At 45.0% G+C, this 18,505-nt stretch overlaps 1 protein-coding gene across 1 annotated transcript; it reads right to left on the minus strand.

Moving 5' to 3' along the window:
• Positions 1-1,960: 1,960 nt before the first annotated feature.
• Positions 1,961-18,478, minus strand: CXHXorf38 (chromosome X CXorf38 homolog). Its single transcript, XM_049643710.1, has 7 exons — positions 18,216-18,478; positions 17,911-18,045; positions 12,043-12,162; positions 10,025-10,174; positions 9,326-9,505; positions 2,660-2,822; positions 1,961-2,206 (listed from the first exon to the last, which is right to left on the minus strand). Exons 1-6 carry the CDS (start codon positions 18,429-18,431, stop codon positions 2,661-2,663), a joined length of 963 nt encoding a protein of 320 aa, XP_049499667.1. The 5' UTR covers positions 18,432-18,478; the 3' UTR covers positions 1,961-2,206; position 2,660.
• Between the last annotated feature and the right edge of the window lie 27 nt (positions 18,479-18,505).

The raw sequence follows: 18,505 nt of genomic DNA on the forward strand, positions 1-18,505 counted from the left end.
CCCTTTTGTGCACATCCTGTGCCGCGCGCACAGATCCGTAGAGAGGCCCACAGGTTGATGTCCCTGTACACGCTACATTTGCTTTAAAGCTCTCTCTGGGCATGTCTTCCTTTCTTCAATTTCAGTGTAATTAAACGTTGCCAGCATAATGTTTTTCTGAACAGTATCTTGAATTTATCAGAGCAGACAATAAATCCAGAGAGGACAGCATGTATACCATTGTCCACACCCTATGAATCCTCACATTTGCATCTATTCCAGGGCCTGACCCGTGGCTGACACGTGGTTGACACGTGATAAATGTTGGAGAGAGAAGGAAAAGCTAACTAGATACAAGGGGCATGAAATGAAAGTGTTCATAACCCTAAGTTCCTAAAGTTAGAAATCAGGTCTTAAATTGGTTAGGGACTCAAAATTTAATTTGATCCCAACTCTTGTACCTTGTATCTAGAAGCTAGGAAATGTTTCAGCAAACTTCTTAGTTTGGGGATAGTTGTGAGATGAATGAAAATTCTTACTTTACTGTTGATGTCTTCTAAAGGAGCTGCATGAAATGAAGGGAGAAAGAAAATGTATGATTCAAGACCAAATAGTTAAGTTACAGGCACGTTTGTATTTATCCAGGGTTTACAGCATTATATTACACTCATTTTAATATAAAAATATACCAAATACACCTCACCCTCTCCCCATTCTCTAGAGACCACATCCTTTTTTTTTTTTTTTTAATGTTTATTTATTTATTTTGAGACAGCGTGCACTAGCAAGGAAGGGGGGAGAGAGAATTGTAAGCAGGCTCCACACTATCAGTTGTCAGTGTGGGGCCCAGTGTGGGGCTCCAACCCACGAACCACAAGATCATGACCTGAGTCAAAATCAAGAGTCGGACACTTAACTGACTGAGCCACCCAGGTGCCCCTACAGGGTCACATCCTTGATGGGCAGCTCAGTAAGCAAAGGAGGATGGCTTCATTTGGGGTTGGAGTGGAAGCATCTCCTCCAGGAAGCAGGGAATGAGGCAATTCTGTTCCTGAAGGTCCAGAGGTGACATGGCCCAGTTAGGCACTGCTGGCTTTGAACAGGAGCAGAGGTAGGGAAGGGTGAGGCTGATCCCCCGGACCACTGCATATGACTGGACAGTGGTTTTGCAGTTTAGGAAACAGGATAAAGTCAGAAGTAGATGACTTTTGGGGATAGAGGAAGTACAAATGAATCTGTCAATCTGCTGAAAGAAAAATGATGCCTTTGAATTTCTAAAAGAATGTTGGTATTTCACCCTTAAATCTCATAACAAAGGACCAGGTTGGTTTAGTTAATGGTCTAACATTCATGTGTATGAATAAGCGATCTGTGGATCCTTTGGTCAACAAATATTCATGGAGCACATGAGGGCTAGGCCCTGTGCACTCAGGATATTAATGAGCGGAAAGAGGGGATTGCCACGGGAGTCGACTTTTCCCAGGAGTACCATAAACAGGTCAGTAACTGTGAAGCTATCCCCGACATTCCCGTTTGTGAGACTGGCATGGACCTTCTGCCTGCTTTGGTCAATCAAGTCACTGTGTTCTCTGGTCCCCACTGACCAGCCTGGGCCCACCTCCTTGCCCTAGTGCCTGGGGCTACCAGAAATAGGTAGCAACAGTTCTGTACTAAATTGGAAATGGCTAGAAAACGGGCAATCTCTTTTCTTGCCTTCTTTCAAAAAGGAAGGATTTACATCACAGCCTGCCCCTTGGGCACCCCTCGTAAGCGAGACTTTTTTTAGGAAGGGGGTAGGGATAGGGCTTGTGCGCCAGCTGGCAGAGAACTCTTTGTGACTCTTCGCCCAGGGCTGGCCAAATAGCCTTTACTGTGTTAAGCAGCTTAAGTTTAGGATCAGAAGAATAGCAAAAACCTTCCCGCAAAACCAATAAACCAAAAAAAACAAAAGGAAAAAAAAAACAAAAAACCCTGGGTGACAGCAAGTTTTGGCACAACAGTATCTAACATTTTTTGGTGGGTTACAGATAACACAACACCAAGCTTACGAATATTAAAAAAAATATTCCCAAAGAGTCAAAGGAAAGTCCAAGAAAAGACAACAAAAATTCCTTTTTGTTTGGGTGGTGCACTCTGTTAAGTTTTTCCTTTTGCACAGAAAAGAAGGGCTGAGATTGAAGCCATGCCGACCTTCACATAACATGCCTGGGTTTTGTCAAAGGGCAGCCTAAAACAAGAGAAAATGTTTAATTTTCTTTATTTGAAAGGAAAAATGTAAAACACCAAAGACAGTTATTTTAACAAGTTTTTCTTATGGAAATTAACAAGTTGCTAGTAATGCCACAGGGAAGAGCTAGGGATCCCTGGTGTCATTTTAGGGCTGATGTGCTTTTGGATTATGTTAGAAAGTTGATTTACTTCAGACTAGACCAATGACGTCAGGTATATTTGACTAAACACAGCTGACAGGCAGATTATGTTGAATTACTTCACAGATGTGAGAACCATCAATTAGAAAGAGTGCAGGGCTCAGTGTCCTTTCTTTCAAATAATAAGGACACAGAAAAACTTCAGGTTAGACTAAATTGTGAGTTCATTATGGCCTTACATAAGAGAACAGGCATCAGAGAGATGAGGTTATTCTATCTATCCTTACTTAACCTCATAGGTCTAAACTCACCTCAGGCCTTCCCTTCAGGTGTCTGTGCCCCAGGTTCCTTTGAACCTGGTTTTTGATGCTGTAGATGGAGGCTGTCTAGCTTCTGTATATCTTCAGTAAGACCATTTCTAAGATCCTCATTGTTTCTCAGAAATTCTTTCACTACTTCCAGTCGATTTAAGATCTGCAAGAGGAAACCACACAATGTATGGCTTAGAAAATTTTATAGCAGGCTTATAATTCTGATGAAAAACTTACTAGCTTCAAGACTGTCTCTTGCTCATGTGTCCACCAGTAGCTGGTTCTGGGGCTACACAAAGGGGTGTCTGCTTGTCTCAAGTTTTTTTTTTTTTTTTTTTTTTTTTTGCTTTTAGGGGCCAACATCCAAAATATATAAAGAACTCGTACAACTCAGGTACAACAGGTACATGAAAAGGTGCTCAACATCACTAATCATCAGGGAAATGCAAAACAAAACCACAGTGAAATCTCACCATGTGCCTGTCAGAGTGGCCATCATCAAAAAGACAATAGGTAATAGATGCTGGTGAAGATGTGGTCAAAAGGGACCCCCTGTGCACTGCTGGTGAACTGGTGTAGCCACTATGGAGAACAGTATGGAGGTTCCTCAAAAAAATTAAACAGAATTACCATGAGATCCAGCAATTCTACTTCTAGGAATATATCTGAAGGAAATGAAAACACCATGTGGAAGAGATATCTGCAGCCCCATGTTCATGAGCAGCATTATTAACAACAGCCAAGATGTGGAAACAGCCTAAGTATCCATCGATAGATGAATGGATAAAGAAGTTGTGGTACATATATATACCATGGGATATTATTCAGCCATAAAAAAAGAGGAAATCCTGCATTTGTGACAACGTGGATGGACCTTCAGGGCATTATGCTAAGTGAAAGAAGTCAGAGAAAGACAAATACTGTATGATTTATACGTGGAATCTTAAAAAAAAAAAAAAAAAAAGCCCCAAAAAGCAAACTCCAAGACCAAGAGATCAGAATTGTAGTAACTAGAAGGGGGGATGGGGTGGGGCAGAGAGGGAATGGGAGGGAGGGGATCAAAATGTAACAAACTTTAGTTATAAGATAAAAAAGTACTAGGGATGGAATGTACAACACGATGATTACAGTGAACACTGCTGTGTGATATACAGGACATTTGTTACAAGAGTAAATCCTAAGCATTAGCATCACCAGGAAAAGATTTTTTCTTATTTTTTGTTTGTATCTGTATGAGCAGATGGATATTAACTAAACTTACCGTGGTAACCATTTTACAGTATACGTAGGTCAAATCATCATGCTGTATGCCTTAAGCTGCATGTCAATTACATCTCATAAAAATGGGGAAAATATTTTTAATTCTTTTTGCTTTAAAACTTCCTGCATTTGAAAAAAAAAAAAAAAACTTCCTGCATTTGTAGGAAAGGGCTATATATCTGTCTCTATCTCTATATGTGTATGTACACACACACACACACACACGGGCACACATGTATGCACACATATATATGTATACTGTAATATTAAAACAAAATGATGCCCTTTCATTTGGAATTTAGAGCTGCATTTATTACTATTGAATATGTGTATATTAAATACTTATAAAATATATGTATGTTTAATAGTAATAAATGTACATGTACAGAATTCAAAATGAACACAGGGGAACAAGGTAAAAAGTCAGTCTTCTTCCCCACCCTGTCCCCAGTCACCCAGCTCCTATCTTCAGAGGGGACCACAACAAAGTTTCTTGTGTTTCTTCCAGAGACTTACATGTGAGCACACATATATACATGTATACATACACATTTAAAAGTTTTTTCACAATAACTATGACTGACACATACACATTTTAAAAAACACAAATGGCAGCATACTAGATGCTGTCCCTCAACCGAGTTTTTTTTCTGTGGCAGATTAGAAAGAGTGACCTCATTATTTTTTTTAATGACTATATAGTATTTCAGTTATGGATGCTTCACATTTTAACATATTATTTCAAGTCTTCTGTTAGGAGCAATAATGCTGGAGTAACCAGAGAATTCATAATTGATTCTGATGCAGTAGATGTGGGGCGTAAGCTAAGCACGCACTCAGGTTATTGTGATGTAGGCACATGAAACAGCCAGATGCTGGATGATGGCGGGATGGGAGGGAGGGAGAAGACTGGCTGTGGCTTGTGGCTAGGACGAACAGGGATCCGGGAGGGCCAGCGAGGAGCTAAAGACTGCCAGAGATCTCCAGACAGGTTAGTTAAGTAGAGGGGAACAGGCTGTTTATTACACAGCTGGAAACAAGTCTACTGCTCCTCAAAGTTACCTGGGCTTTAAATAATAAATCTGGAAACCATAAAAATGTGAAAGATCACACTGACGACATTACCCCCAGCACACGTTGGTAACTGTGGATACTGCACTGTTAGCGCTTATGCCTGTGCTTGGTACTGGGTTCCCATCAGATGCCTGTGACACCGCTGGCTGGGTCTGCGAACTGCACACACTCCAAGATGGAGTGGGGGCCTTCCTCCCCCTCTCCAGAGACCTTCTCATTGGATGACTTGGGCACTGTGATTCTTTTGCTGTGACCTCTTGATCCTCTGTGCCCTCGAAATGTGCTTAAGAGGGGTGATTATTTTAGTTTGGTGGGGTGGCGGGAGCGGTGCAGAAACACAGTCAAAAATTTTTTTAAATTAAGAATAGGAAGACTTCTGCACGTATATATGTAAAGGGAGAAGAGAAAATAGAGATGGAAAAACTGAAAGTACTAGAAAAATCACGGAATGTAGTCAGACAGACTTGGATTTTGAAGCCCAGCTTTACCACTTAACCAGCTGTGTAAGTTTGGGTAAGACACTTGACCTCTCTGATCTCACTTCCACATATGCCAATGAAAGATGAGGCTACCAACACCACCTAGGATTCTTGTGAGCACTAGAAATAATCTACTCCGGGGCGCCTGGGTGACTCAGTTGGTGAAGCATCCAACTGCGGCTCAGGTCATGATCTCGAGGTTCATGAGTTCAAGCCCCACATCAGGCTCTGTGCTGACAGCTCAGAGCCTGGACCCTGCTTCGGATTCTGTGTCTCCCTCTCTCTCTGCCCCTCCCCTGCTCATGCTCCGTGTCTCTCAAAAATAAACAAACATTAAATACAATTTTTTTTAATAAAAAAAGAAATAATCTACTCCAAGAACTTAGCATTGTGTCTGGTACATTCATTCCACAAATACTTATCAAGAGCCAGTCTACTATGTGCCATGTGCTGCTCTAGGCAAAACATGCTTAGCATCCCCATTCTTCTGCTTAATCCCAAACCCTTGGACTTGTCTTTGACGTCTCTACGTGCCCCCATGTGCGCACCTTCTCACCATACCACGTCTACACTTCTGTCCTGGTCTGAACCCGGTAAGTGCAGGAGCCTCCTTGTGTGTCTCCCTGCTCCTGTCCCACAGCTGCCATCGCAGGAGTAAGAGCCTACGTCCTTCTGATGGCTCACGGGCCAATATGACCTGCTTCCTTCGCCTTACTTTCTCTTACCTCCTCACACGCTTTTCTTTCTCTATCCGCACCCCAGCCATCCTGCTCACATCGCTGTCCCCCCTGCCTGAAGGCTCTCCCTGCACATGTGCACATGGCTAATCCTCACCTTTTCCAGGGGGCCAACCTGACCACCCGGTTGCAACCTGATACTCGTCCCCACTCTGCTACTCCTCGTCCCCCATTCTGTGCTTGACACAGTACTTCTAAAGGTGAGAAGCGCCGTTTGCTTACTACATTGACTGTTTACTGTCTCCCCCTACGGGGATCTTTGTTTTGGTCACTGATGCACACCAAGCTTCTAGAACTGTGCCTGGCACATAGTAGGTACATGCTCCGTAAGTATTTTCTGGAATATAATAAATGAAGGGTCATTTCAATCCTTTTTCTGACTGAGTCAGGTACATCTGACACTGCCCCTTCTGCTTATGTCTCCCCAGGGGTCTCTGTGGAGATGGTCCCTTCACCAGGGTTTAAGATATCAGGAATGGTTTTAAAGAATGCACAAATTCCTTACATGTTTTTTAGCCACTTACTGCCCTTGACATGCTTTAGCTGAATTAAAAAAAAAATTTTTTTAACATTTATTCATTTTTGAGAGAGGGAGGGAGAGGGGCAGAGAGAGGGACACAGAGGATCTGAAGCAGGCTCCGTGCTGTGAGCGCAGAGCCTGATGTGGGGCTCAAACCCATGAACCGCGAGATCATGACCTCAGCTGAAATTAACAGTCAGCCGCAGTTGATGACATTTTCAATTCACTGCCATTTGGCTTAGCAAATCTTCAGACTTTGGAGGCTCACCCTAAAGAATGTGGATAACCATGTATGGTGTGGAACTTTCAAAAGAGATCAGTTCCACGCATCATGGAAAGCCAACCTTCAAATTCTTTGAGATAATGTGCCAATCAATCCTAACTTACATTTTGATCAATTGAAATATCAAGAGAAATGCCATGGTCTACTGAACAAAAAGCAGGAAAAATGCAAATTTATCAATTCTCTATAGAGGCTTTGGGATGCAGAGGACAGGCCACCCAACCCCAGTTTCCTCTCTGTAAAGCAGAGGTAATGAGGGTTCAGAATTGACAGCTGCCAGCACCTCAGTGATATGAGATCTGCAGTGCCGCATGTGGAAAGGCACAGGACCAGAGGAGGGAGACCCCTGCGCCAACCCTCACACTCATCTGTTCCTGCCTGCTCCTTGGGGTTGCTGCCTGGCATGTAAAGCAGGGGATACGGTGACCGCCAGGTTCCCTTCCAGCTTCTAAATTACACAGACTCCTGGCTTGAGTGTGCTCCTGTACAGATGCATTTTGCTGTGTGTTACACAGACAGAAAAAAAAAAAAGAACCACAGATCTCTCAAGAGAGAAGACAGAGCTAGTGACCACTCAAGGAGCTTGAGTCTGACCCCTCCTCTCCAACCCCATTGTTGTCTTGTTCCGTTCTACACTGCTTCTAACAAAAGCAGCAGAAAGAAAATTGGGGCCGGTTCTAATGGTATTTTATTTTATTTTTTTATGTTTATTTATTTTGAGAGAGAGAGAGAGAGACAGAGAGAGAGACAGAGAGAGAGAGAGGGCAAGCACACAAATGGGGGAGGAACAGAGAGAGATGGAGAGAGAGAATCCCAAGGAGGCTCCAAACTGTCAGTGCAGAGACCAACACAGGGCTCGATCCCACGAACCTTGAGATCATGACCTGAACCGAAATCGAGAGTTGGGTGCTGAACCAACTGAGCCACCCAGATGCCCCTGGTTCTAATGGTATTTTAAAATAAAGTAAGGTAAAACACCCGGGTTTAGAAAATACAAGACTTAACTGTCCTCTTCATCATTGTAAACACCTATGCTGTGCTGGGGTGGGAGCATCCAGAAACCAGTGGTAAGCGGTCCCACTGCTAAATTAGGAGCTCACCAGGCTGAATGAATCATCTAGGTCAAGGTCAGAATGATTAACATATGCATATGGACCAGTAAGGAGTACGGCTTAATGAATGAAGTACTTTATAGTAAATAAACACTCTGTGTTTAAAGAGGCAACCAGCAAGACTACTTTGCTTGGATAAGGTACAATGGAGAGGAAAAATGATTTGTCCAAGATTTCCTGGTGATGTAAAATTCCAATCCAGCAAGTACTGGAATACGTCTGAATTTTACCAGAACACTGTTTGCTTTTTTATACCTTGCATGTAACAAAGGGGATTCATTTCTCCTGAATTCCCTATCAGGACTTACGGCCATCATTAGCCTGCAGGGGCCTAAGCTGGAAACCTTGTTGATCCTTTGACCCCCTCCTTCCCCACCTCCTTCCAGCCCCATGCCACACTCCAAGTAATATAAGCATCCACTAAGAGCCATCAGCTCTCCCCAAGCAATGCCTCCAGAATGCGGCCCCTCCACCGCACCTCTAGTTTCTGTCCTTTCTCCAACCTCGCATGGCTGTGACACCATCCTGCAAGTCTCCAACCTCCAACTACCATGAGTTAACTTTCTAAAAGCCATACTGGATCCATTTGATTAACTCTTTCTGGCCTAAAAACACCCATTGGCTCCCTACTGCTTTTTAGGAATAAGGTCCAAGCCCCTTGGAACAGCACGACGAACCTTTCAAAATACGGCTTCAAGCTACCTGACTGCCCTCGCATCTGACATCTTCTATGCTGGCCTTACCACTGCTCAGGCCCAAGTTATTCTTCTATACCTCTGCAAGTGCTGTTCCTCCTGCCAAGAACACCCTTCCACTCATGCCAGTTTGCCAAACTCTTACGTGATCCTCCTAGTCCTGGCTCAACAGCATCTTCTTAGCAAAGTCTTTTTTTGCAATCCCCTCTCGACCTGCAGAGAATCCCCAGAGCCTTTTGTTCAGAAACCTGTTGGAGCCCTTACCGTGTTGTGCCACTCTGGGCACACATTAGGCACTCAGATGTCTGCTGATTGAGGGAAAATATTTGTTTAAAGGTTGTGTTAGTCTGTGTCAAAAGAACATGCATTTCTGGAAATGATTGGACTTATAAATCAAAAACATAACTGGCAATATGTTGAAACAAGGTACTCTTCCTCCCTGGTGCCTTTCTTTGGTCTACTCGCACAGAGAATAGAATACTTTTTTTTTTTTTTTTTTTTTTTACCTCTTCAGGCAACACGTCTTGTTCTTGTGCTTGAAGATAGATCTCTTGAAGTTTCTCCTTTAGTAATTCCATTTCTATTTCATTTACTTGGCTCTCACTCAGGTAAACTCCTGTTTCATATTCACATCCATCTAGCTGATCTTCTGCAGGGATGTGAACAGCCCAGTCAGATGTCAACAGCTGTTTGAATCATCGAACAAATATATGAATAATGGAATGGAAAAGATGTTTCACTGGATTGCTCAAAGAATTTATAACTAAACCTCTTTGACTGTGTCCATTTTAGTAATATCTTGTGACCACAGAAAAGCTTCTTAAGCCCAGCACAATTCCGCATTTCGTATCAACATTTTTCCCCCTGCTTACATTCTAAAATTTCATTTAAATCTAACAAACTTCAAATTCTAAATGAGTGACTGGAGTTGCTTTTTTCCCTTAGTTTTTTTTTTTTTTAATGTTCATTTATTTGTTTTGAGAGAGAGAGACTGTGCATGCACGGGGGAGGGGCAGAGACAAGGGGAGAGACAATCCCAAGCAGGCTCCACGCTATAGCATGGAGCCTGACGTGGGGTTCGATGCCACCAACCTCAAGATCATGACCTGAGTGGAAATCAAGAGTCAGACACTTAAACCAACTTAGCCACCCAGGTGCCCCTCTCCTTAGTTCTTTATGCCAGAACTGTTAAATCTGATTTTTACCTGTTCTATTCTGGCATAGGCTGCCACAATCTCTGGAATATTCTTGAATTCATTCAGAAAATTTTGGATCTTCATCTGAAAATCTCGAAGCCACAGAGAAGACACTTTCATCTCTGAAGAATGCATGATCTCATTACGACATCTAATCACCTACAGAAAGGCAAAAAAAGAAGGTTTCAAAGTCAAATGATGGGGTAAATGGAAATTCTGGACTTCCCAAGAAAAACTGCAGAAAGGCTTTGTTAATTACGAAATCCACAAGGCTTGAGGGGGATGTTTGACCGCCTGCTACTTGGAGTAACGAGTGAGAAATACAAACAGGCCTACAACTTTTGTCGGCTCTTGAAATCTTGTGACTGGCTGGTTATCTCTTACACAACCTCCCAAATCTCTAAACTTAAAACCACCTGCCAAGGGTGCCTGGGTGGCTCAGTCACTTGAGCAGCCGACTTGGGCTCAGGTTGTGATCTCGTGGTTTGTGAGTTCAAGCCCCACATTTGGCTCACTGCTGTCGGCGCAGAGCCCACTTCAGATCCTGTCTCCCTCTCTCTCTGCCTTTCTACTCTCTCGCTCTCTCTCAAAAACAAAAACAAAAAAAAAAAAAAAAAAGACCACTCTCATCAAAAACAAACAAACAAACAAACAAACAAGAAAAACAAGAAAAACCACCTGCCAAAGACAAGAGAATTGGTTACTGGCTCTACGTATACCCAAAGGCTGAAGCAGACAATGCAAAAAACTCTTTTAAATATTGTTGGAGCTCCAGGAAGGTGGGCGAAGGGGGTGTTTTGATGTGGCAAGTCTGATGAAAACAAAATCAACTTTTGCCTATATTGTATAACAAATGCTTCTGTCTCATTGTGTATTAGTATACAATTCACATAAAGTCTTCCACGTTCTTAGCTAAAAGATATGAAGAGGTCGACTTCGTACTGTGACAGTTTTTGTCTGCTGATATTATGAAAGATTCTCAGTTCTTCCAGCTGCTAGCATGCCAGCAAAATACACGTGCATTTTCTCTATATGTTATATATAATCCAGGTACGTTGTATACTCTTTTCGACAACCCTCAGACTAATCAATGTGCGAGAGCTGTTCTCTGGTGAAACAGAGAAAGTCTAAATCCCCCAGAGGAAATCTGACAAGCATAGTGATCCATTCGGAGACTGCTTGTCTGTTAGGGTTAGCCAAAGAGATTCAGAAGGGCAGGATTCAAATGCTGGCACATGACCGACAGAGTGATGCACTCCTGTTTTATTATTTTTTATTTTTTAAACGTTTTATTTTTTTAAGTAATCTTTACACCCAACGTGTGGCTCGAACCTACAACCTCGAGATCAAGAGTCACATGCTCCACCGAGTGAGCTGGCCAGGCGCCCCTATTTTTTTTTTTAATATGGAAAATTACCTGACTTCTGTTTATGGCAGACCAGGGGAGAGAAATTGGTGGCTCATCTATTTTAGTAGTGAACAGAAGATCAAGGTGTTGGGAAACTTCAGTGAGGGAGAACTCAGAGGTCAGTCTCCTACCTACATTCTCATAGGGGTTCTTGGACACACAGAAGGTGCATGCGACGTGGGCCCCACTAGCCCGCTTAGTGTTGCCAACCTTGAGCCAAAATCTAACTTTCCCTGCACGACACTGTTCTGGGGAGAGACCGTCTGCTACGTGGGTGTGCGCACGGCTGCTTGAGCACCACAGGGTGTCTTTCTCAGCTGCCCTTCACAGCACCGACCCGACTGACTCTCACTGGATGATTTTATTTTTATTATTATTTTTTAATGTTTATTTATTTGAGTGAGAGAGAGGGAGAAAGAATGAGTGGGGAAGGGGCAGAGAGAGGGGGGGATAGAGGATCTGAAGCAGGCTCCAGGATCTGACCTGTCAGCATCTGAGCATGATGTGGGGCTCGAACCCACAAACTGTGAGATCAGGACCTGAGCCGAAGTTGGACGCTTAACCAACTGAGCCACCCAGGGGCCCCTCACTGGATGGTTTTACATGTGACAGCTCTTACCTCTGTGACTTTCTTTCGATCAATCATGAAGTGATCACAGGAGTTGATGAGGCTTAAAAGGGCAACGGCATCACATTCCTCAGGGCCTGTTTTGTCTGCCAGTCCTCGGGGCATGAAGGCCTAGAGTAGGGGAGGCACAAGGGACACCTGAGTCTCCTCCAACCCTAGGAACCGGTGGGCAAATGTTACTTGCCTGTTTCCCAAATGCTGATTGGAATGTTCTTACTGCGGTTTCAAGGTAGAGCCTCGTGAGTCCAAAACACAGGTTGGGAAAGAGTGTCAGAGCTAAGGCTTGGCCAAGTGTGATAACCGAAGGGTTGCTCTATCTATCCCTCTGCTATCAGAAATACTTCAACACTTGGCACAACTGTCCTTTCCTAATGGTGGACAAGCAGGAAGCATAGGTAGAAAGCAGCCCTTTTTTCCCCCCTCTTTTCCTTCCTGAGGTTTCAGTGGCTGAATTGTTAAAGAAGATTTAAAATTTAAAAGTGATAGTTACTCCCAAGTGAGCCTGGGCTTTGGAGTGTGATAGAGCCAGGTTCACATCCCACCTCAGCCACCTGCCAACTTGGGTGACCCTGGGCGAGTTACTTACCCTCAGAGTCCTCATTGGTAAGTAGGGGATAACTGTGCTCGTCTACTTCGAAGGATGTTGTGAGAATTACATGAGTTAATGCAGGTGAAGGACGGTGTCCGGCGCACGGTAAACCAACAGGCCATAAATGTTGGCAATTACCGTGCTGATAGTGCAACGTGAGCATGACCTACCTAAGAGTTGCAGATGGGATCCTAGGGTTTGAGATACTAGATATATCAGAAGGGCCTCGTTCTAGTGTGATCTTGCCTTCTGTAGGATTTTATGGCACAGACCCCCAAAATGGTGTCACAGCAAGGCTTGGGCATATTTCTCTCCTGCAACAGTTCCAAATTTACATCTGAATGCAATAATTTTACCAAGCTCAGCAGCTCAAGAGTACATTCCTGCCAAGGAACTAGAAACGATGACATAAGCAAAATTACTTGCAATAAGAACTCTAAATAAAGAGACCTATTTTCCTGAAAACAGACACATTTCAGTAGGCAGGCAACCACATTTCCTATAGTGCTGCTCATAACGGTATTACAGAAAGGGCTTGTGGTCGGTGCCAACACACCCCAAGGAAAGTCATGGCTATGTTCCTGATGGTGGTGGAATCCTCCACTGGAGCCTCACACAATTAAGAACTTTGGGGGACGCCTGGCTGGCTCAGTCGGTTAAGCATCGGACTTTGGCTCAGGTGATGATCTCACAGTTTGTGAGTTCGAGCCCCGTGTGCTATGTTGAGAGCTCAGAGCCTGGAGCCTGCTTCAGATTCTGTTTCTCCCCCCCCCCCGCCTTCTCTCTGCCCCTCCGCTCATGCTCGCTCTCTCTCTCTCAAAAATGAATAAACATTAAAAAAAAAAGATACAGTAGCCAGTACCACTGTCTTTTCATGTCTTAACAGCCACTGACTTGCTGATCCTCTGAAAGTCTATAGTGGATGCTACAATGTTTACAAAGAAGTTAACTTATCACAGCCAAAGCAGGGCAGTAAAACTGGAAAAAAACCCCAAAAAACCCACCACCATCATCAACAAAAAACACTTCAGCTCCTGCTGGGAGGATAATCCCAAAGTTAAGAAGGGGTCTTAGGTGCCTCAAAACCAGGCATAGTTTTTCTTTTCTATTACAAGGAATGTCCCAGCTGGCATTTTCTTGCCAGTATAAAACTGTCTTTCCCACGTTAACGTTTTATTCTAGGACTTATTCCCTTTCTTCAGAACTAGAAGCCGACAGCGAGGCTTTGCTGCCTCCTTGCCACTGAAAGGAGTTTCTTAAAATGGTGTTGCATGCCACCGTGTTCCAGATGTCAAAGGCACGTGGTGGGAAACACCGGTTACTTGCCTCTCACTATCCTCTACTGCGTGTTCAGTGAGTAGGGGGAGATGAAGTTGGAGAAACAAACGGGCCAGATTGTGCTCGGCTTTACTGGCTCTGGAAAGGGGTTTGGAAGTTTATTCGAAGGATATCAGGAAGCCATGTGAGGGTTTTAGGCAAGGGAAGAAAATAAGCCAATTTACCCCTGAACACCACACATCTTGCAGTGTGGAGAATGGACCAGAGGTGACCACACATGACCAGAGCAGCAAAGGTGACTGGGATGGAGGCTGCAGCCAGAGGCCAGGCAGGAGAGGTGAGAGTTGTGACGTGGAGATGGAGCGAAGCATCCAAAACTATTGTGCAGGTGTAAACAAGGGGGTGGAGAGGGAGAGATGAATCGAGGGTGGTTGTAGGTAGTTGCTGCTGGAGTGTGGCCGTGGGTTTGGTGGTGGGGGTGGGGGGTGGTGGTGGTAGAGATGAAGAATCCTGCTCGAGGAGTAAATACAAAGTCCCCAGGAGGGAATAAGGAGAGGGGTCGAGCATGCACTTGCATATGGGAAGGGCCAGGGGTACGAAATGGGGAGCCATTAGCATAAGGTAGTCTTTAATGGTGAACTCCATGGCCGGGGTGATATCACCAGCAGAGGGGGAGGGGGACAGAAGAGGCCTGAGAAATGTCCACCGAGGACCAGGAGGAGGCCGAGGAGGAGGAAGAGCCAGAGAGAGATCAGGAAACCTGTGGGGGAGAATGATGTCACAGAGCCACAACTGTTTCAAGAGTGGCCAGGGGAGCCAAATGTCTGAGAGGTAAGAAAGATGAGGCTGGAGAACTGGAGGTCAAGTGTGCCGACAAAATAGATGCAGTGTGCTGGGAGGGGCAGAAGCCACGGTGGAATGGGTTGAGGAGTGACCGGGAGCTGAGGGAAAGACAACAGGCATAAAACCCTTTCTGAGACGCTCTGCTGGGCATGCACATGGGAGGCAGGCAGAGAGATGGGGAGAGTGCTAGAGGGAATGGCTCAAGGGAAGCATTTCTTTCTTTTAAAATTTTATTTTCCAAGTATCTATTCAAGCTTTTTTTTTTAAACGGCTTTATTGAGATATAATCCACATACCATACAATTCACCAGTTCAAAGCATACAGTTCTTTCCAACAATGTGAATGGATCTTGAGGGCCTTATGCTGAGTGAAATAAGTCAGAGAAAGACAAATATTGTGTGATCCCACTTCTATGTGGAATCTAAACCAAACCAAAGCAAAAACCCAAGCTCAGCGATACAGAGAACAGATCCAGAGAACAGATCGGTGGTTTTCAGAGGTGGGGGGTGGGAACGGGCAAAATAGGTGAAGGGGGTCGAAGGGAACTGACTTCCAGTTATAAAATACATACGTTCTGGGGATGTATTGTACTGCATGGTGCCTGCAGTTAATAATACTGTGTTGTATTTGAAAGTAGCTGAAACAGCAGATCTTAGAAGTTCTCATCACAAGAAAATAAACTTTTTGTAACTATGTATGGTGATGTGGCCAATCACTCCATACCCCTATCAAACCCTTCTGTTGCACATCTAAAACTGATACAATGTCATATGTCAGTTACACCATGATACAAAAAACGTACAGTCCAGTGGTTTTTGGTATATTCACACCGTTGTGCAACCATCACCAGTTCGTTTTAGAACATTTTCATCACCCCAAGGAGAAGCCCTCTACCTCCATTCGCTATCACTTCCCTCTTACCCCCAGGCCCTGGCAACCACTAACCTTTTATCTCTACAGATCTGCCCATTCTGGACATTTCATATAATATATGCCTGGCTTCTTTCACTTGGCATAATGTTCTCAAGGTTCAACCAACTTCATTCCTTTTATGGCTAAGTAACACCTCATTATATGGACAGGCCACATTTTGCTTATCCATCATCAGCTGATGGACATTTGTGTTGTTTCCACATTTCGGCTATCGTGAATAGTGCTGCTAGGAACACTCACACACAAATGTGTGTGGTTTTTGTGTGGATGTATATTTCTAAATTCATTCAGTATAAACCTAGAAGTGGAATTGCTAGGTCATGTGGTAACCCTATGTTTAATCTTTTCTTTCTTTTTCAAAAAAAAATTAAACTGAGGCAACGTTAAAGCTATTTGTATGGTGATGGGACTAAGCTGACAGGGAGAAAGAGTGGATACTTGAAGACTGAAAGTCTGTGGGTAGGTGGGAGGGAACGTGGTCTGACACACAAGTGGAGAGCCAAGGCGGTAAGAGATGCCCTTCCAACTCTAGCAGAAGGAAGACGGTGCACATGGAGACAGGCTGATAGGTCTGGCAAAAAGATGCAGAAGCATGTATCTGAGGGCATGCATCAACTCCAGGAAAAAAGTCAGCAGCTGGGGGTGAGGGTGGAGGAGTGGAAGCTTACAGAAGGAAAGGCAGCAACAGCTGTCTCCAGAAACAGGAGCCCTATACACAGGCGAGGCCAGAGCGTTGGGACTCGTGATCAAGAACTAAAAGGGATACCAGTCAGCTAACCTTGGGGTGCCTGGGTGGCTCAATGGGTTAAGCGTCTGACTTCTGATTTCTGTTCAGGTCATGATCTCATGGTTTGTGAGTTTGAGCCCTCTGCCCTTCCCACACGCTCTTTCTCTCAAACTAAATAAATAAACTCAAAAAAAAAAAGAAAGAAAGAAAGAAAAAAAAGCCTGGGTGGCTCAGTTGGTTAAGGGTCTGACTTCCACTCAGGTCATGATCTTGCATTGACTTTGGACCCTGTGTTGAGCTCTGTGCTGACAGCTTGGAGCCTGGAGCCCACTTCGGATTCTGTGTCTCCTTCTCTCTGTCCCTCCCCCATTCACACTCTTTCTCTCGGTTTCTCTCAAAAATAAATAAACATTTAAAAAAAAAAAAAAGAAAGAAAGAAAGAAAGAAACCAGTCAGCTCCCTCAACAGATTCTTCCCCTGAGCACAAACAGATTATAGTGTTATCAGGGTTGGGGGTGGGTCATGCAAGTTCAGAGAGGAGAAAAGAGGAGGGTGTGGCTGGGAAGAGAATATAAATACTCTGGTAGGACTGGAAGGTCTTTTGATGACAGCAACAGAAAGGGGCATGAACAGGTGGCAAGGGCTTCAAGAGGATTCCAAGGGTATGAAAGCAGCAACAAAGACCAAACAGGTAAGGGACAGTCACAGTCAAGGGTAGAATTTTGGGTTTCTTTCTTTTCTGGGTAAAAGTTGGCAAGTCTATGGTGGCAACAACAACAACAACAACAACAAAATGGGGAAGAGGGTGTAGATGTGGTGGGTTTATGGGTCCACAATAGCCACCAGCCTGGTGGCCACTGATCAAGTCCAACTTCCTCATTTTTGAGGTTAGGGTACAGAGGCTGGGCTACTGTCACACAGCAGCAGCTGAACTGGGACTCTGATCCCTGCTTTCCAGGCACCAAGCCTGTGCCTGGCTGCTAATTAGTATGTAGATTGACTGCAAAAATTAATTTGTGTTAGGAAGTGACTTTGCCCCTCCCCACTCCCTACAGGGCTTCTGGCAAACATCAAAAAGTTCTTAAAAATTCCCCAACTGTCTCAGCTAGTAAGTCATAGTGCAAAGATCTGAAAACAGGCCTAATAGTCTTCTATCTGGCTGCACACTTCACCGCGACCTCCTCAAAGTTTTACTCCTTAGCTGGGCCTGTGCTCATGATGCTCACTCTACATCTGGTGTCGGCATCTCTTGTCGAAATTTTCCTTATAGCGAGTAGCAAACTCAACTGCCTTGTTAGCAGAAAGGTAGAAGAAAGCTTCTACTTCCCTAACCTAGGTTAGATCCAGTACAACAGTCCTGAACCTCGTAAACACTAGACCCTATATCAAACACCCTTTCCTCTCTCCTGCATCTGTTTATGAGGCTCTGGGCTTCAAGTGACCAGTTACCTGGTGGGTCACCTCCTATCCTCCCGAGCAGGTGCTTACCTTGGCCACCTCCCAGGCGTCGACGGGCCACCGGCCCGGTCGGCAGTTTCCCCAGTGGACGTCTCCATTCCTGTTGGTGTGGTGTTTCAAAATCTCCTGTTTCCACTCTGCGCATACCTGACACTGAGGCTGAAACTACAGGGGGCGGCGGTGAGAAGGGGTCCCGGGCGGAGGGGTGCTGTTTTGGGCAAGTGAACGAGGAGCGTTGCGGTCGGCCCCGCCCCAGGGAGGGCTCGGGACACCGCGCTCGGGGACCAGGACAGGGGATAGGGTGCGGCGGTCAAGGTCCCCGGCCCGGGCCTCACCTGGCGAGCGCGCGGGCTGCACCGAGAGCCGCTGCAGCAGGTGGCGCGGGGGCCCAGGTTGGGGGCGGCGGCGAGCAGGCCGCGGTGGAAGGTGACCACCTCGCGGGCGACGAAACCCTGCAGACAGCCGCGCAGGAGCAGCAGGCAGTGGCCCGCCTTCACCCAGTTCTTGTACTCGGCGCAGTTGAGGCGCGCTGCCAGCTCAGACAGCACCATGTCCCGCTCGAGCCCAGGAGGCAGCGGGGCGAGGGGCGGGGCGGGCGGCAGTGCGCAGGCGCGGAAGCCTGGGA

Source organism: Panthera uncia, chromosome X (genome assembly GCF_023721935.1).
Source record: "Panthera uncia isolate 11264 chromosome X, Puncia_PCG_1.0, whole genome shotgun sequence".
NCBI classification, from domain to species: Eukaryota; Metazoa; Chordata; class Mammalia; order Carnivora; family Felidae; genus Panthera; species Panthera uncia.